The sequence below is a fragment of the Phoxinus phoxinus genome (assembly GCF_949152265.1).
Source record: "Phoxinus phoxinus genome assembly, chromosome: 1".
Taxonomy (NCBI): Eukaryota; Metazoa; Chordata; class Actinopteri; order Cypriniformes; family Leuciscidae; genus Phoxinus; species Phoxinus phoxinus.
This window is the reverse complement of record NC_136876.1, coordinates 15,235,614-15,256,186: the sequence shown is the minus strand read 5'-3', so window position 1 is coordinate 15,256,186 and position 20,573 is coordinate 15,235,614. Positions and strand designations below refer to the sequence as shown.

Sequence of the window (20,573 nt, the reverse complement as noted above, 5' to 3'; positions counted from 1 at the left end):
CTCAACCACTACCAATGTGCAGCATCCACCTGGTTTGCGCCAGAACGCCCACCACACACTAGCTTACTGGTGGAGAGGAGACAGTGATGAAGCCAATCAGTATATGGGGATGATTAGGAGGCCATGATGGACAGAAGCCAATGGGAAAATTTGGCCAGGATGCCGGGGTTACACCCCTACTCTTTTTCGAAGGACATCCTGGGATTTTTAATGACCACTGAGAGTCAGGACCTCGGTTTAACGTCTCATCCGAAGGACGGCGCTCTTTGACAGTATAGTGTCCCCGTCACTATACTGGGGCGTCCCCTACTGGCCTCACTAACACCTCTTCCAGCAGCAACCTGGTTTTCTCAGGAGGTCTCCCATCCAGATACAGACCAGGCTCAACCCTGCTTAGCTTCAGTGGGCAACCGGTCTTGGGCTACAGGGTGATATGGCTGCTGGACAGCTGGATCCGAGACAACTCAAGACTCATCTCTTCTATCAGCACTTAACTCCATCCTGCAGAAAAATACAAATAAAATCTATTCTGTTTTACGGCCTATTAATTTTTTTCTATGCTCTCACTATTTCTTAATCTCCCCCCCCCCCCCCCCCCCCTATTCTAGCATGTACTATCCTGAACGATGGCTCAGACTTTATATTTCTAGCACTTCTCGTGTTTATTCCCTCTTTAAGATGAATCACTTGTTACGTTCCTCAATTGAAAGACGCTTTGGATAAAAGCCTCTGCTAAATTAATAAATGTAAATGCTCTGAACGGACAGCTTTACAGCTCAAACAACAAACATTTTTTTACAGTGGAATCCATTGAAGTGCTTTACCAAACCCAAGAGCTTCCCGTTTCTGCTTTTAAACCATCTAGTGATCATTTGTGCAAGTAAACACATTTGAATTCCTGTTTGGAAACGATTGCCTGTGGTTATTGGCGTCTTGCCGCTGCAGATGCCGGACAGGCGTCGGGTCGAACACGAGCTGGAGTATTCCCCTACGGTCAGTTCCAGATCTCTGTTTGTAGAGTGTGGACTGGAATGAAAAGCGCCAGAGTTATGGCTCCTCCTGTTGCGTTCTCCCTCGCCGTGGAAGTCATTTATAATTCTGGATTAAGTCAGTGCGGATGGCGAGTGCTTCCGCAGCCGCCTTGCTTGCGCACAAAGGGCAACATCATTTCGTTCTGAAGCTGTTTGAGTTTAATATAGCAACAGCACTTTCTATCTCTCAACTGATTGCTTTTTATTATTACGGCAATGGCAATAAGTCTAACTTTCTTGCCTCCTCTCTCATACATGTCATCATTATCTGTCCTTCCCCCTTCCTCTCCCTCTCCCTCTCCAACCAAACATCATCATTCCTTTTAGAGTGCAGGTAGAGTTCTATGTGAATGAAAACACTTTCAAGGAACGTCTGAAGCTGTTCTTCATCAAAAACCAAAGATCCAGTGAGTTCTCGGCCAGACCGAGGGGCGGCTCTAATTGTGGCTTTTCTTGTCCTGTGAGGTGGTAGTTTGTTTTTGCTTTCACGTGGAGTGCTGTTGACCCCTGTGAGTGGCTCTGTGGAGCTGGTGTTGGGTAATTGGTTGGTCTTGTATTTGTTACTGGCCGTTTGATGTGCTGTCCTCTAGCTGTCGTGTCCCGTCCGTGAGTATTGGGCTTGGTGTGTCTGTTGTTTGTGAAGATTACTCTTTGTAACGCTGATTGGTGACAGACTCACGCTCTTGTGTGCAGGTTTGAGAGTGCGACTCTTCAACTTCTTCCTGAAGGTTGTGAGCTGCCTGCTCTACATCGTACGAGTCCTGCTGGACGACCCGCGGGAGGAGAGAGACTGGTGAGACACAGCAAAATGGGACCGAGGCTATTTTTAAAGCTATTTTAGTAGACAGAAAAACTATTCAGCTTGTTAAGATATATTGTTTTGGCCATATTATAAAAGGTGCCTCATATTAACAAAATGTCATCTAAATTTGATGTACAAAAACGTAGTAGTGATGCACTGAAATTTCAGCAGCCAGAAATATTCCACCGAAAAATTATTTTCGGTTTTGGCCAAAATAGTTATAGGCTACTAAACATGTCAGCAGTGTCTAGATGGTGCATGTGTCCTCTGTAGAGAAAGCAATCCCAGAATGCACTGCAAGAAGGGTAGTGAAAATGTTGGTTACACTTTATTTTAAGGTGTCCATGTTACAGTGTAATTAACTATATTTTTATAATTAACTATATGTACTTACAATAGGGTTAGGAAGGATTATAGTTTGGTTTAGGGTTAAGCACATGTCATTTATAGAAATTAATACAGTAACTATATGTAACGTGTAACAAGGGCACTGTAAAATAAAGTGTTAGCAAAATGTTGATCCGAAATGCCAAGGTAAAATGTTCGATTGTTAAAGGTTCAGTTCACCCAAAAATGTAAACACTGTCAGTAATTACTCACCCTCATGTTGTCCCAACCCCGTAAGACTTTCGTTCATCTTCTGAACACAAATTAAGATATTTTTTTATTAAATCTGAGAGCTGTCTCACTCCTCCATAGGCTTCTATTGTAACCGAAACTTGCCGGCCCAGAAAGTTATTAAAAACATCGTTAAAATAGTACAAATGACTACAGTGGCTCAACCATAAGTTTATCAAGCGACGAGAATACTTTTTGTGCACAAAAATAACGACTTTATTCAACTATTAATTTTCTTCTGTGTGGGCCTCTGAGTGAGTTCACGTAGTGTAACAGCGCAGCGCTTCTGGGTTGTACGTCACACGTTGGCTCACTATTGGCCGATGCTGGTCTTGTGTGTGATGCGTGTGACGTATAACCAGTGTTGGTCAAGTTACTTGGAAATAGTAATTAGTTACTGATTACTGATTACTTCTCCAAGAAAGTAATCCAGTTACTTTACTGATTACTTATTTTCAAAAGTAATTAGTTACTTTACTAGTTACTTTACTTCAAAAACATGATGCACGACCTGAATATAAAGCAGACCTTTCAGCCTAATTATATTCTTTCTGCATATTCCATCATCTAAAATTGAATTAAATGAAACATTCTCTTTTTTAAAACTTGTTTTATTAGTTTCAATATTTTAACTTTATGCACATTGCATCAACCAAAAATTAAATTAAATGCAAAAGTCTCAGACTTGAAGAAAATTGTTGAACATTTAACCAATTTCTGCACATTCCACCATATTTTAACGAAATACACAAAGTCCTTCTTCTGTTAACTTATATTTCTGCATATTCCAGCATATAAAATGCACATATTTTTTTGTAAAATCCTCTATTCGATTAGATGTAAATAAAATACAGCAATAAAATAATTAAAATGAAAGTCTCTCATGACTGTATTCCAAATTATTAACATTTACGTCTTTTAACATTAAAGTGCAGATTAGTTTTGTTTTTGTAAATCGTCAGACATGTTTTTACCATTTCATTAAGTTTTGCTTTGTAGAAACCCTTTCCTTAAAGTGAATTTCGTTTTGTATAAATTGTATCTTAATTTTAATAAATGTTTCATCAACCAATTGCATGTATTTAATAAATAAAAAGCAAATATAGCAGACAATATAATAACCGTGCATTGAGGCGCTAGTGCGCCGCGTTCACTTGCATTGCATTGTTAAAAGCCTTTCTTTAAAGTGAATTTCATTTTGTATAAATTCAATTGCATCTTATTTTAATAAATGTTTCATCAACCATTTGCATGTATTTAACAAATACAAGGCAAATATAGCAGACAATATAATAACCGTGACATGGAGGAGCCGGCGCGCCGCGTTCACTTTCACTTTCATTGTTTGTGTACTTTCATGTATTTTAAACATTGTCTTTACTAACTTTATGGGCCGGCAAGTTTCAAATTACAATAGAAGCCTATGGAGGAATGAGACAGCCGAAAAGTCTTACGGGGTTGGAACAACATGAGGGTGAGTAATTACTGACAGAGTTTTCATTTTTGGGTGAACTAACCCTTTAAAGACAACATTGCAAGTATCCCTCATAGTAAGGCTAATTTTAGAATGCATTGTGACACGTTCACTTTATTCTTTATTTACACTTTATTTATTTATTACGTTTTTATTCAAGATGGTGGTTGCAGTCAAGGGAAATGTCATTATAAACACCACTTAAATCAATTTAAAATATATCCATCTAATATTTGTGTTTTGGACGTTTTCGTGTTATATGAAGTAGCTTAGCTTAGCAAAATGCTAACTTCACACTCAGCTAAAGTTTGCAATCTAAGGTTTTTGTCGCATCGCCAGAAGAGGTTGTCACTCAGGTCAGAAGAGTGAAGAAGAAAGACAGGCATATAAAGAGAAACAGGTCAGAGTCTGTTGCATTTCTGAGTGTAAATGAAAAAATAAAAAACATATTTTCTGCCAAAGTGCTGAAGAACAGCACAGCGAGAAGCTCACGCCAAAGAGATGCAAGTGAACGACCAGAACAGAGAAGGACGGTCAAAAGTGAAAATCTATTTTCACTTCAGAGAAGAGTTCATGTGGTGTTGGAGAGAGAGTGTGTGGGTAGACAAAGGGAAAGTGAGATCTGGAAAAGACTGAAGTGCCCTTGGACAGTCCATGCATAAAAAGGAAGCCGTTGCAACTCTTATCTGTGTGTGTGTGTGTGTGTGTGTGTTTGCTTCCCCTGCAGTGCTGGCTGTCTCAGACAGAATGCCTCTGCCCACAACAGAAGCCATTTCGACTGGTAAGTATCAAGGCTCTTGACTCTGGAATGAGAAATGATGAACATGGTGGCCGAGGGCCAGATGCACACAGACATAAAGATGCACACAGACATTTTAATAGAGAAAAACTGAAGAAAATCAAAACAAATTTAAGGAACGTGAATCTCCACTTTTGAATATGTTTATCAGGAACTTTGCTGCTCATCTCTTCTCATATTTCATATTAAGCTTAATAAACCCTTGTGAAAAAGAAGTGTGCTTTGAATGTCCAAATCCTTCCAAATACTAATACGTGCAAATACTTAAAATCATGTGTGTGTGTGACTAATACGTGCAAATACTTAAAATCCTGTGTGTGTGTGTGTGTGTGTGTGTGTGTGTGTATGTGTGTGTGTGTGTGTGTGTGTGTGTGTGTGTGTGTGTGTGTGTGTGTGTGTGTGTGTGTGTGTGTGTGTGTGTGTGTGTGTGTTTAAAAAAAACTGTACTTTTTTATAATATTAATGAAATAAAAGGCCACTTAATGACTTTATGACTGTTTCTAAACACATTTTTTTAAAGTTCACTGTCCCCCTGTGGTGAAAATCAAGCTTATAATGTTGTTTAAATGTCTATGTGGTGTTTTTAATGTGTAAATAAATCAACACCATTGTTGAGTATTTTCTCCTTAAAACTGCAGTGAACCAAAGACAGTCTCAAAAAACATGGTTTGAAATCGCTGGTGTTTCTGACGTCACAAACTACCTTGTAACCAATCAGGTCAACGTGTGATCGTCAACCAGTGGATCTCTGAGCTGGAGTGAGTGAGTGGAGGCGGGGCTCATTTAAATATTCATAGAACCGTGAATACTAAATGAGACAAGGGTGTAGAGTTACATTCAAGATATTTTAAGGCATGAAATAATTTTAAATAATTTATTTTTCAAATATGTAATTTTGGTGATCAAAGGTAAGTTTTAAGGGGATACAATTATTGACTACAGGGGGACTTAAATAATCTTGTCATGATTTAAAGAAGTACACTTATTTGGATGTTGACAAAAAGGGCTTGATTATAAAACTGTTGCGTGTTATTCAATATTACATTTAAAGTGTATTGGCTGTCGTTTAAATGTAAATTTGCAAATGTGTGATTACAAATATTTAAATACATAAAATAGAAGTTTCAATGGACATTGAAGTATATTTTAGTTTAGCATACATGCTCGTTACATTCGGCAGTGCACTTCAACCATATTTCAAAGACAACATTATAAATAAGTCCTACTAGCATTCTAAAGTTCAGCTAATAGCATTTAATACAAATTTTAACTATAAATCGTTTTCATTTAATTGCATAACATGGAGTTAAAGTAATAGTTCACTTAAAAAATTTAAATTCTGTCATCGTTCACTCAACCTCCAGTTGTTTTAAACCTGTATGAAGATCGTTTGAAGAATGTCAGTAACCAGACAGTTGATGGACCCCATTGACTTCCATAGTATTTTTTTTCCTACTATGGAAGTCAATGGGGTCCACCAACTGTCTGGTTACTGACATTCTTCAAAATATCTTCCTTTGTGTTCAGCATAGCAGAAAAAATAAACTCATACAGGTTTGAAACAACTTGAGGGTGAGTTTTTCAGGATTTAAATTTTTAAGTGAACTATTTTAGTGTCTGAAAACATTACATTCAGTTCACACTTAAGTATATTCCTTTAAAGTACAATTTAAAGCTATTTCTTTTTAACAAGGGTAAAGCTGCTGTGTGACTCCAAACCACTCAATTCAAAACACGAGCAGAATGTTTTTAACCGACTGCAACAATTGGTTGTTTCACATTTCTGTGATGTTGAGCTGCAGCTGGGTGGCCCCGCCCACAATCAAATCTGATTGGTCTAAAATGTAACTGTATGTTAAATATCCAACATCTTCTGACTGGCTGTGATTCAAATGACTTTTTTTTGCTAGAAATGTATTGTGTTGTGTACAGTTAGACTGTTTTGTCTCATGCCAGCAGTAGAATTGATTTATTGACTTCAGGACATCTCAAGGAGTCTCCGTGACCTGTTTAACAAGGCGGTTAGGTTTTTGCTATTTATTAAGAATCAACAATGCTGGCTGCAGTCTGTAAGCATTTAATGGTGTGTGTCTGACAGGATGCCACTCTGCTCATTACTTTAATGCAGAATACACACAACACGGCTTTGATTTCTTAATTTGTAACAAAAATGTCCGTATGAATCTGTTTATTGCTCAGGCATTGTAAATAGATTGGATTCTGGAATTGGTGTGTTTGTTTGACTTGTGGGGGGGGGGGGGGTGGGGGGGGGTGTTCAATTATGGGCCTGCTTCTTGATCCGAGCGTCTCTAATTTGTAATTTCCCTTTCATTCTTTATCTCATTTTGTCATAATAATGGCTTCCTGTCATCAGGTCCCTCATCATTTGGGTGAACAGGCCTCTGCCACTCTGGGCTCTTCAGGTCAGAACAAATTCATGAACACACACACACACACACACACACACACTTGTGTTTCTTCTACAGGCACTTTTGTCCTTTGTGTGATTTTAAAAGTTACTTTTTGGGCTTTCATGATTGTATTTAATATTAAAACAATGGATGGACAGCATTCCCTTAATTACCAAAAATCTTCTTCTTCTTTTTTGCACATTCCAAATCACAATTAATGTTGTCATGGAAATCACAATGATGGAAATTATTTTTTTGTTGGAATAAAATGTGCGATGATTGCTAATGCTAATTTCATAGCATTTCATGTTTCCCAAATACAGTAAAAAAATATTGCACATATTTTACATTGATGATTTCATTAATGATGTAAGTATTGCAAGATTTGATTAAAATCATAATAAATCTGATTAAAAAAAAATATATAAAACAAATTATTGAAAGGAAGATTACTGTTTTATAACTACATTTTTTATATATATATTTTCCAACTTAAAAAGGGTAAAACCATAAAATAAGTAAATTATAGTAGCATAAATAAATGATGAAAAGTTTTCAAGGCGTTTTCTTAGTTCTAACCTGTTAGCCTTCACCCCCGCTTTTGAATTAATGCCAATAATTGGCATAACCAAACTAAAACAGATACAGTTCATGAAGCCTTTGCACTAAAAGCATATGTCTGGTCTCATTTGAAGCTTCAAATAACTTCAAAGTTTTGTCAAATTATTAGAAATGTATATTTATGAAATATCTCTATGAAAATAAAATGTATTAATCTAGAAATGCACTGCAGCTAAATACCATGTTATATTTCAAATCTGAAGACGTCAAAAACTTTAATTTCATTAAATGTTTTTCAAGAACATGTCATGTGATTTTATTTCGAGAAGACTCTAAAATGCAAAAACTGATATTTATTGTCATCTTCAAAGCCTCCATTCAGTGTATTCTCTCTATTGTTTAGTGGTGCAAATTGCCCCATTCAGTTCCAGTCTTCCCTGCACACGTTCACCCCTCTCCAGCCTGGTTATGGCTCTAATTATTCTTTTCTTTTGTCTTCATTATCATTTCTGACGACTTCTATTCACAAAGTTTTAATCCGTCATTTATTTGATCAAACTTGATCAGAGCTCATTGGTTACTCACACAGCAGGAACCAATCAGCAAGTGCCATCTTTCATGACAGAACGTTGTATTTAACTAATGATAACAAATGAAACCTTATTGTAAAGCGTTACCAAATAATAGTAGCAAAAATAAATCTCAAACCAATCCATGGGACATACAAGAGCCCGTGGTTGAAAAAGACACACACTGACACATTTTCCATTGTTGTGTTGCCCACAGTTTCCCCATTTATTCTCAGACAGTGTGAAACTCACTGCTCCTGCTGTTTCTTCCTACAGCCTCTGCTTCTCTCCCTAATCTCTGTCTCTTTTTGTCTCTGTTTGTCTATTTTCTCCTCTCTCCAGGTGCTTGTTGCGTTCATCAGTTTTTCAGAGACAATGTTGCTGGTGTACCTCAGCTACAAGGTGAGCAAACGACCCATGTGCTTATGGTTTTATCACTAGTACTTCACTGTAAAGAAATATTTTCATGATTTGTTATCACAACTTTTTATCTTTCGTCAAATCAACTTCAATAACTAATGTGGTGAAGATAACATACAGTTTTGAATTTCTGTTTATTAAACCGTTCTTCTTCATTGTATTAACTCAAAGTTTTAATTACAACGAACTAAAAATTGTTTTTAATGATTTATCACAACTTTTTATATTTTGGAAAATCAACTTAATTAAATTAAAGGAGAACTCCGGCGCAAAATGAACCTTTGGTCTAATTACACATTGATTATCGAATGTAAATAGTTTTATCTCTAAAAACAGTTTAGCCTATAACGCTAGTATAACTCTAGTATATAGGGCATTGAGTAATGACAAATAAAAATCGCTTGTTAATACCACTAACAAGGCTCAAAATAGCCCCAAGTCAACTTCGCTTAGCCATCTTTAAAAAACAGTCTCTATCAATCGATCTAGGAACGCCGATACAAATGCGCTGAACTGTGTAGAATCTCATATGGTCCAGCGCATTTGTATCGGCGTTCCTAGATCGATTGATAGAGACTGTTTTTTAAAGATGGCTAAGCGAAGTTGACTGTATGTATAAAATATCTTCTTATTAAACTGTCTGGACACTGTCAAAGTTCTCAATGCTTCGGTTTGAAGGTAGGGACCCTCATTATGCTACCGTGTTAGTGTGGGGCTATTTTGAGCCTTGTTAGTGGTATTAACAAGCGATTTTTATTTGTCATTACTCAATGCCCTATATACTAGCGTTATACTAGCGTTATACTAGCGTTATAGGCTAAACTGTTTTTAGAGATAAAACTATTTACATTCGATAATCATGAAAACAAATCTCAGATAACGGTTGACTAGGTAACAATGTGTAATTAGAACAAAGGTTCATTTTGCGCCGGAGTTCTCCTTTAATTAATGTGGTTCAGATAACATTATATTTTGAGTTTCAATTTATGGAACCAATCTCCTTCATTGTATTAACCCACATTTTTAATTTCAATGAACTCAAAATTTTAAGGAAACCATGGTAACTTACTTTTTTAAGTTAAACCAACAATATTTTATTACAGTGTAGCTGCATTTGAGCTTTTACCAAATAACTCCCAATAAACCTTCTGTATTGGGATATTTATCTTAGTTTTTTCTTTTTCCAAAAAGAAAAATGTTCTTAGTCCAAAGAAAAAGTAGCTCACCACACAAATCTGGTTGCTCGGCACTTGACTAAACGAACATGTGAGCATTGATGCTATTTTGGACTTTTTAGAAAATCCGTTCAGTTACCTCGTGTAATTAATGTTCACGAGCAGAGCTGGTATGTTTAACATTGTGTCCCATTGACTTTTTAGATCGTTCCTTCACCCTGAATATATTAGATCTGCAGTCCCCAGAGTGTATTTGAGAAGGTCAGACAAAATGAGATGGAGAAACGGACACGATCCTTCTGAAACTGCCTTCTGATGGCAGCTGGTACGGTGCGGTTCCTAGATGTGCGTAGCCGGTATTGATGGTCATTAGTTGGTCCATCAGCGGGCTCATCATGTTGGTCGATCTGCTTAGGGCTGGACTGTCTTAGACAAGCAACAAGCGAGTGTTTCAGAAACAAGCCTTAAGAGTAGAGGTTGCGTTGAGCTGTTTTGAAGGGACTAAGTGGTGAGAGAAAGAACGAGGCATGCCCGTCCTCCAGACACTGATAGTGAAGGGATCTCTAAGAGTCTCCTACACCTCGTTTTGATCCCCGTGCGATGAGCGCAACCTGCATCAACACATCTCCCTCGCTTTTTGCTCTGCTTTGATTTCTTTCTAAACCAACGAAGGCTTTTTAACCCACGCAGGTCCCGCACGGGTGAGACCTAAACGTATATCTTGCTTGTAAAATATGGCATTTTAACACCTTAATTGAGGCACGGGCTCAACTGCATCCGATAAATGAAACGTATATCCGAGAGGGCGAGGAGAGTGACCTTTAACCCTGCTGTTTTTCAATGGTTCAAACCTTATCAAAGCAGCGTTTTATCCTTTAATCCGAGAGGTCACACGAACACTAGTTTCATGACCCTGACACTAGTATCCTTGTTTCCAGGGCAACGTTTGGGAGCAAGTGTTGCGCATTCCGTTCATTCTGGAGATGATCAGCGCCGTTCCTTTTGTGATCACTGTGAGTAAAAAAGTTTTATGGACATGGATCATTTGTTATTATTATTTTATTTTATTTAACTTTTTTGTTTCTGACATTATTATTATTAATTTAAATTCAATTCGATGTATTAATGGATAGCCCTCATTTTCAAGAGGGTCCAAATACACATACAACAGAAAAAACAAAAACAAACAAACAAGCAAAAAACAAATGCTCAAAACAATTGAGTTACTAGGCAGCTTACACCTTCACCCCAGACCAAAGACACACCATAGTTCAGACATGCTATAGATATCTCAATAAGTACATCACATTTACCTCATTACACAATTGGAACCCATAATACATAAGAAATTCAATTATTATTATTTTTATACTAATAATTAAACATTTTGCTTCTGACATTATTGTTATTATTATTATTTTACTAACAAATAAACAATATTCTGCTTCTGACGTTATTATTATCATATATGTGACACTGGGTCACAAAACCAGTCACATGGGTAAAAAATAAATAAATTGAGATTTGCACATCACCTGGAAGCTGAATAAATGAGCTTTCCATTGATGTATGGTTTGTTAGGATTGGACAATATTTGGCCGAGATACAAGTATTGAAAATCTGGAATCTGAGGGTGCACACAAATCTAAACTGAGAAAATCTCTTTTAAAACTGTCCATTTATGTTCCCGGTTGTGCTGCATTCATTATATGTATGTATTTATATATAGATACAATGTTATTATCAATGTTGGAAACAGTTGTGCTGCCTAATATATATATATATATATATATATATATATTGTTTTTTTGTTATTATTATACAATTTATTATTATTTTACTAAAATGTCTGCCATGATTTTATATATATATATTGTTTTTTTGTTATTATTATACAATTTATTATTATTTTACTAAAATGTCTGCCATGATTTTATATATATATATATATATATATATATATATATATAAAAAAAATCTAGACCTGCATTATATTTGCATTTTTAACATTTATTTTCATAACCGTCTTAGATCATTTCAAGTCATTACCTGTGGTCAAGAGTAAATAATTTAGGCTGAATCATTGAGTAAGTGAGTTGTGTGAATGATTCCGTGACTAGCTTGCAGTCAGTGAGTCTTATAATTTAGTCCTGTGTGTGTGTGTGTGTGTGTGTGTGTGTTTAAAAATTATATGTATTTTATATATATACTGTATATATATGTAACGTACGGAAGGAGGCGGTCGGATCCATGTGCAGCACTTTATTTAAATTTACACACAAGAAGACAAACTCAAGCAGACAGTTCAACAAAGGGCAATCCGGTAACTCGTGGTCAAAACAGGCTTAGGTCGAGGCAGGCAGCACAGGTTCATAAACGGTCCAGATAACAGGCAAGGGTCAAGAGTCCAGGGAAACACGGAATACTAAAACAGGGAATAATGCTCGGAGATGTACGCTTATAGTGTAACAAGACTTCGCAAAGGACACAGGGAAAACTCAGGTTTAAATAAGGAACTCAATCACAGGTAATCAAACACAACTGAACATAATTAAACAATAATGAGTCCATGGTGGAAAATAACACAGGAAGAGAGTGCCCTCCAGTGGCTCATGCAGGCACTCCAGCCGCTGATTGTCACAATATATATATATATATATATATATATATATATATATATATATATATATATATATAGTATATTTGCCGTGGAGCTAAAGATGCAGCAGTGCTCCTGAACAGCGGTGCGACAAACTCTGTATTGTGTGTTACAGCTGTCTCACAAAAGTCGTTGAATTGAAGGAAATTAAGTCTTTTTTTCTTTCCAATCAGGTGATTTTGCCTTCCCTCAGAAACTTGTTCATTCCAGTTTTCCTGAACTGCTGGCTGGCCAAACACGCTCTTGAGAACATGATTGTAAGAAATGAAGCCTATCCCCTGTCCTTTCTTCCAGTGAAATTGTGTCTGTGTGTATCCACTTTTATCACACAGCTCTTATTTTCTTCTCCATCTCGATCTCACTTCCTCCGCATGCCTTATTTTCCTGATTGTATCTGTCCTCTGCCGTCGAAAGCTTGCTGGTTATCAAATTTGCCCGACCTCTTGATGATTGTTTTGGGTTTTGTATCATAAGTGCAAGCACAATAGCACTACACTTTATTAAACGTCTCACTGTCTCTCATCTCTGCCTTCTTTTATCTCTGTTCTCCTTCATGTTGTTTTCAGAACGACCTGCACAGAGCGATTCAGCGCACACACTCGGCCATGTTCAACCAGGTGCTCATCCTCATCAGCACCCTACTTTGCCTCATCTTCACCTGGTGAGAGAAAAACACAAACAGGGCCTGGAATTATTCATTTAATGCAAAGATTGTTTAACTGTACAATAAATCAGTGGGAGAGCAGAACTTCATTGTGCTTTTGGTACAAGAAATGTGTAGAATAGCGGTCATACTGCAGCTGTGTGTGTGTGTGACTGGTCAGGATTTGACAGGATAGTGTTTCCTATGTGCTGATCAATTAAACACCATGTTGTGTGTGTGTTCTCTTGTTCTGCGAGGTAAGTAGCAGGGAGGTGCCGAATGTACAGGGCAACGGTGCGTTTGTAAAACAGAAAGGGAGAGAATCGAATGACCTTTTCACCGCTGACAGCTGCGTGTTGACTCAACCGGCCTTTCAACACGGAGCAAACACACGCGCGCGCCGCACACACCAGCGGTACTGAAAGATAACCCACACACGGGCGCGCAAACAGGGTTCACGTCATGTCGTCTTGCGCGTGACTCAACACACAGTTTTGGCTCGTGTTTATCACAGTTTGCTCCGAACCATCCGGTGATGATAGAAACCCTCTGGCTTTCCATACACATGCAAATGCCTGCAAACCTGTCCACCTGGAAAGCCTTGCAAGGAATGGTTTATTCAGAGTTTTTTTTTTACTCATTGCCATGTCTAAACCAAAAAAAAATCTTGCACACACTTTTCCACACAACCGTTCATACTCATAATGCTTTAAAATAACATCATAGATGTTTTGAAGAACACGAGGGTAAGAAAATAATGCCAGACTTTTACTTTTTGTGTGAACTATCCCTTTAAATCCACATTTCAGCTGCTCTAACACACTTTCATCTCTCTTTTCCAGTATTTGCGGGATTCAGCACTTGGAACGAGCAGGGAACAACCTGACGCTCTTTGACTCTCTGTATTTCTGTGTTGTCACCTTCTCTACGGTGGGCTTTGGGGATGTCACACCACAGATCTGGCCCTCTCAGCTGCTCGTGGTCATCATGATCTGTGTAGCTCTTATAGTTCTACCAATACAGGTAAATACAATACATGGCCGGACCATTACAACTCATCCTTTTAATCATATATATATAGAGAGAGACTGTATATAGTAGTTCTGTCATGAAACTCTAGATGGCGCCAGGCTGATAGATCCTTCACATCCAATCTGTTAGCAATCACATCATTACCGCATGACACATGCTGATTAACTGCTGGTCCTGCAGCCAATGAGATTTGTTTGCTCAACATTTAAATCAATGTTCAGTGTTGTAAGCTAGTCCTGCAGTGTGCTATCAGCTCATCTAAACCCCTCCACCTCCCCTAGCTCCACCTGCCTATAGATGTGCTACAGGATTTATGTATGTCTATTCATGCAGCAGCAGCACAACGCGTGTGTGCGTGTGCGTGTGTGTGTGTGTGTGTGTGTGTGTGTGTGTGTGTGTGTGTGTGTGTGTGTGTGTGTGTGTGTGTGTGTGTGTGTGTGTGTGTGTGTGTGTGTGTGTGTGTGTGTGTGTGTGTGTGTGTGTGTGTGAGAGAGAAAGAGAATCGCCAGTCTGTGTATTAGTGTTGTGAATTTTTCAGGGAATCTTTCATTCAACTGATTCAGGAACGAAACTACTCTTCTCAAGAGTTTGTCATTGAATCATTTACTCAACCGTTTAGCTGAAAAACACTCATTTATTCCAGAACAACAACTCACCACTACTGTGTTTTGCTTGGTGATGTGCAGCGTGCAGGTTCAGTCATTGAGTCATTTATTCAACCATTTATGCACTCAAATGGCTGATTCATTCAGGAACGAAGCAAGTGACTGTCTTCATGAATGGATCATTGAATCGTTGACCCGATTCGTTCAAAAATGTGCATTCATTCATTCAGTAACGAAACACCACTGTGTTGCTCAGAGACACACTACGGTTCTGCTCTGGCTTTGTTTAGAAATATTTTCATTGGTCATATAGAGCAAAAACAGGCACTATTGAACATATTTTGTCTAAAATGTAAGTTACTAATAAACCTTTTTTATTGAACTTGTATAAAATTACTAACAGATTTGAAATTGAGCTAATATTCGGGAAAATCAACACTATTGCGTGTGTGATATGGTAAAAATGAAAAGTTAGTAAAGGGGCATTTTTGCACCCATATCTCGGGGGCATGAATTAATTTTGGATATCTTTTTTGCCTTTAATTTCAGTCTCTTGAAACTGTCAAATGTTTACTGATTGGTCCAAAAACTGAAGCTGATATGATTAATAAGGCAACATATGTTTTTCCCCCAATACTTCAACCATTCAAAATAATTTTACCAATTTCAACTTCAGTTTTGAGGCTTCAACTAGAAAATATATTAATATATAAAATATGATTATACTAAAAGTTTTTAAGTTAAATTAGTTGGACGCAGTTTTGACATTTTCTAAATTGCAGATAATCTGAAAGATGAATAGAAGATTTCAAAGGATCACACTTTGCCTTAGTAATTGTAATAGTTACCTTATGTCATCTTAATAGAATATATCCGTTCCACTTAATATTCACATTCGGCAAGTTCTTTGAAAGAACTTTGAAATTGTGTCGCTTAGGCTAATTTGACGAATTACTGTGGAACATTTACAGAGAATCTACTGAATGAAAGGGAGTATTTTATCTTAACTTTGCTCAGTTTCCTCAACAGTAGTTCTTGGTCTTTCACATAAGATGATTTCAAAAAGGTTTTCCGCTTTTACTTTCAACTGTCAGACATTTTATGCAAATATTATGTGGTTAAGATGACAAAAGCACTGAGCCGAATTGTATTTAAGGCCCCGTGAGACGCGACACAGCTGGTGATTTTCACAGTCTGACAAGCACAAATGCTTCCATGTACACAGTGCTTTTAATCAAACGCATTTCACATCCCATTTCAACATAAACCTTGTATTGCTGACGCACACTCACCCAAACAGGTCTCTCACACACACTCGCTCACGAGCACGAGCCTCCTGTGGGGCTGAGGAGAGAATGAGATGAGAGCGGGCTTGTCTTTCATGTGTGATGTGAGGGCTTCCCTGCCAGCTTCCTCTTCGGGAGGCTGCTATGTTTCCGTCACACAGGAAATGGCAGTGGCTCCGGCGAGGCCCTCCTACTCTTTTCATCTACAAATACCAGCTGACATTTACTGCTGCCCCCCACACGCAGCTGGTGCTCGCGCGTTACGGCCGAACCTGCGTTTGTTTCTGGCCTGACAGGGGAAATCTCCGCTATGGCTCATGGCCCCGCTGAGAGCCATCCTACCGTACAGGCTGACAGCAGCCGCCGTATCCCATTCGTAGCTTTTGTATTGCAATTAAACAGTGGCAAATCTCAATTCCCAACTACCCTTTGCCTGAAAGCCAATGAATAGCAGACATTACCCTCGACTGCTAATAAAACACCTCAAATCTTCGCTGAGGATCCCTTTATGTTCTCAATACCGGGAGCAGAGCACTTCTGTCAGACATTTACGCCCGCTGTTAAACAAGCGTCTGAGCACTTTTATACAGGAACAAATCCTCACTGCCAATATCACCCACACAATCCACAACAGCGGCCTTATCTTTGCAGGAACATGATCCACACACATGATCAAAAACAGTAGCCGTTTCTCAATGTCAAGGAAGGATCCTCGGAAGCCGGAATTTCGAGGATGCTACGTCATCGACATCCGTCGAAGGACTGTTCCAATGTCGAGGATCCTCAGAATTTCAACCAAGGGCGGAGTCCTTCGTTCGGAAAATATCCCATATACAGGAAAGTGTGCATGTGTGTAGACTTCGCGCTCTTCGCGCTATCAAATCGCCCACAATCCTATGCGCGCAGCTTTGCTATCTTGTTTAAAAAAAAATACAAAATGTCGGATGTTAGCGGAGTCGAGTACGGGGCAATATGCTTTTAAATGCAAGTAGGCTATATTTACGTTACCATACATTTGTTATAACCGTCATATAAGTAAAGTTTAACGTTTAAATGCCAGTACAAATTACTACCGTATTGATATTACAAATTATACAAATTACGTTATGGCTAACCTGTCATTTTAACAATTGTTAGCTTGTTTGCCGTCACCGGCATTTCACATATTTTACCATTGCATGTGTTTTAACAGCTAGAATGTTGCTATGGACGCAGTTCTGTTCACTCAGGCAATACAATCATTTTTAAATCAATAAACTCCTTTTGAAATCAATATTTTGTCTCAAATTATTGATTTATTATTATTGATGTTATTGATTTGTTAGGTAGGCAGCCATGTAATAAGCGGGATAATGTATAGCGAGCCAGTTTTTACAGCGAATACAACCCTTTTAGGTTTATTCAAGACCCCTCCGCTTCGCGTTAGAGTTCGCGGGGTTTCACTAACGGACGCAATGACGTGCACTTGCTAGAATGTTCCATTTACGTGTTCTCTCGAATCCTAAAGAGGATCCTCGCCTAGCCTCTGAAGGAAATGACTTGGAAGGACGCGTCCTGCCAAGGAAGTATCCTTGACATTGAGAAACACCTAGTATCTACCAGGGGTGTAACGATACCCTCATGTCACGATTCGATACATATCACGATACGATATTATTGCGATACTCCAAGACATATGGTAAAAGGTTCACAAAAAATGTACTGTTGATTAAAATGCCAAATTGTATTACATTGTGGGTGTAAATGAATAGGATTGGACTTTGGTGCTGGTAACCCAATGCACAGGACAATGGTGACACCAGAATAACAATATTCATGATTCTGAAGCTGAAAATACAAAATTATTTTAGACGAATATCCTTGCACTCTGTCACTGAGATACATTTAAAATAATGTAGGGCACTTTTTACACAAATATTCCCCCATTGCATTATTATACATTATATTCAACATTATATATAGTAGTTTAATGTAGTGCTGGCACAACTCTGAAACTTTTTATTTTGGGTGAACTATCCACGATAGCCTACATTTTGTTGCATTTTTATATTGCGATGTATTGTGAGACGATATATTACAACCCTAGTTTCTACACAAACAATCCACAGCAATATGCAATATTCAAGACTAAATTTAAAATATACCATTAGCCTATATGAATCAGAATGTATTCAGAATTTGTTTGCCTGCAGAACTTCATTTCACAGATTAGTTATCCAGGGTCTCCGCGGATCCTTAAAAAGTCTTAAAAGGTCGTAAATTCGATTTTTCAAATTTAAGGCCATAAAAAGTCAAAAGTCTTATTTTTACTTATGAAAGGTCTTATTTTTACCTATGAAAGGTCTTAAATTTTAGATGACACTTTGACTTAGGCATATCTAAATACTTTCCAAATTAAAACTATCTAATTAGCGTACGTATTATTTTTTATTATTCTATCTTTGTGGATTTGCTTGTTCACGTGACAATTCGCGTCATTTACGGCAGCGTATTAGCCTACGTCTGTCTCCTGCACGCGAGAGGATAAGAAAACGAGTAAATGTCAGTTCAATAGTAAGTTCATTCTTTGTGTTTAGGATTGTCTATGAACTATGATGATATTGTAATTCAATTCAAGTTTCAATTCAAGTTTATTTGTATAGCGCTTTTCACAATACACATTGTTTCAAAGCAGCTTTACAGAAAATGCATTTCAAAAATATACATACAAAAATACAGTTAGTTAATCATGAAATTTAGGGCATAACATATCGCCGGCGTTGGGTCGTCTCTTCACAGGCGTCGAGTCGTCTCATCACAGGCGTTGGGGCATCTGAAGTCTCCATGAGAGGCTGGATACATAACTGGAGCTGACGAACTCTATTTGAGTTATCTCGGGACAGGCGTCCCGAGATAACAACAAAAAAGGCAGATGGGAAATAATTAGCGTAGCTGCTGTTCATAATATGAATGCATTTGATCTGATTTAACTGTAGTATAAAAGGTATGAGATGCATCATGTGAATGCTTGGCTAAAGAGATGCGTCTTTAATCTAGTTTTAAACTGGTAGAGCGAGTCTGAGCCTCGGACAATATCAGGAAGGCTATTCCAGAGTTTAGGAGCTAGATGTGAAAAATCATTGTTTAAACTACGTACGAGGCACTGCGAGTGCGAGCTGACATCGCATTTGTCTTTCATTGCTTTCACTGCGTGATGTCAGTGCAGTTATAGATATGTCCCCAAATGATTATGTTGTTATATTAGAATGTCACATGAGCAAGAGTGCCGTTTTCCTGTGCACAATTGTAAATGTGCTATTTATTTTATACAACAGTTAAATTAACAATAAAGTTAACATTGTGTGTTACTTTTTATATTGTCAACATTCCGCCTTTATTTCACCGACGAGAATGTCATAATGAAACTGTAGTCCAACAGACAGCGATTATTATTTTTTAACTGAAATCCGCGTTTTGAACGAATCATTTGATTCAATGAATGAATCGGCCGTTTGAACAAATCTGTTGAATAAATGACTCCAACAACTCGCTTATTAAGACAGTGACTTACCGCCACCTACTGGCGGGTTTAGTTTCATATTTAAAGTACCCTTTAATTAAAATGTTAAAATTATAAATCATTTCATATTTAAATATTGAATAGCTTTATTTATGCAATTGCAAATTAAGTGTAAATATAGTAATGCCAGTCCGGATGCTGTTTCTGTGTCACCTCTGCACTGCAAGGATGGATTTTTATTTAATTATTTAATTTGACAGTGGTAACTGTGTTATTCTAATAGAATTTAATTTGAATGTTGGAATTTGACATAAAAGGTGATGCATACCTCTAAATACGTTTAGAAATAATTTCCATATTTAGGTGAAAATGTCCCTGGAAATCAATTTAAGGTGGCAAATATTGCCCCCTAATAAAAAATGTAATTTCAGTCACTGAACTGTAAACTGACCACTGCATAGAATATGTTAAATATGAATATCTTCGTGAGTCTGCTATCAACAATGTAAATGTAAACAACAGGCCTAAACCAACCATGGTACCAGTACAAAATCAGTAAAATATCATCTAATTATTATCAACAAAACTTAGAAAATATCGAGATATATTTTTGTTAATATTGCACACCCCTAATGTACGCTATTAATTCTGATTTCCTCCGGTCTTAAAAAGCCTTAAATTTGACTTTAAATGTGAAAATGTGCAGATACCCTGTTATCTCAGGTTCTGATGAGCCATGATGTCTTAACGAAGCCTCGTTCCCTGTAATTTCCCGTAGTTTGAGCAGTTGGCTTTCTTGTGGATGGAGCGACAGAAGTCTGGAGGGAACTACAGCCGCTATCGTGCCCAGACCGAGAAGCACGTGGTGTTGTGTGTCAGCTGTCTCAAGATAGACCTGCTCATGGACTTCCTCAACGAGTTCTTTGCGCACCCCAGACTGCAGGTAAGTATGCGTGTGCGTGTGTACACATTTAAATGTGTTTACGTTC

At 37.7% G+C, this 20,573-nt stretch overlaps 1 protein-coding gene across 1 annotated transcript in view; it reads left to right on the top strand.

Annotated features, from left to right (window-relative positions):
• kcnt2b (potassium sodium-activated channel subfamily T member 2b) overlaps positions 1-20,573 on the top strand; it is a gene marked incomplete at its 5' end in the record, with an annotated part of 103,957 nt that overhangs the window by 30,847 nt on the left and 52,537 nt on the right. The window contains 9 exons of the mRNA XM_079634214.1: positions 1,725-1,824; positions 4,653-4,706; positions 7,099-7,147; positions 8,608-8,667; positions 10,799-10,873; positions 12,693-12,776; positions 13,086-13,180; positions 14,005-14,185; positions 20,363-20,527. Of these exons, the coding sequence (XP_079490340.1) occupies positions 1,725-1,824; positions 4,653-4,706; positions 7,099-7,147; positions 8,608-8,667; positions 10,799-10,873; positions 12,693-12,776; positions 13,086-13,180; positions 14,005-14,185; positions 20,363-20,527 (863 nt within the window). The remainder of the gene's footprint in view (positions 1-1,724; positions 1,825-4,652; positions 4,707-7,098; positions 7,148-8,607; positions 8,668-10,798; positions 10,874-12,692; positions 12,777-13,085; positions 13,181-14,004; positions 14,186-20,362; positions 20,528-20,573) is intronic.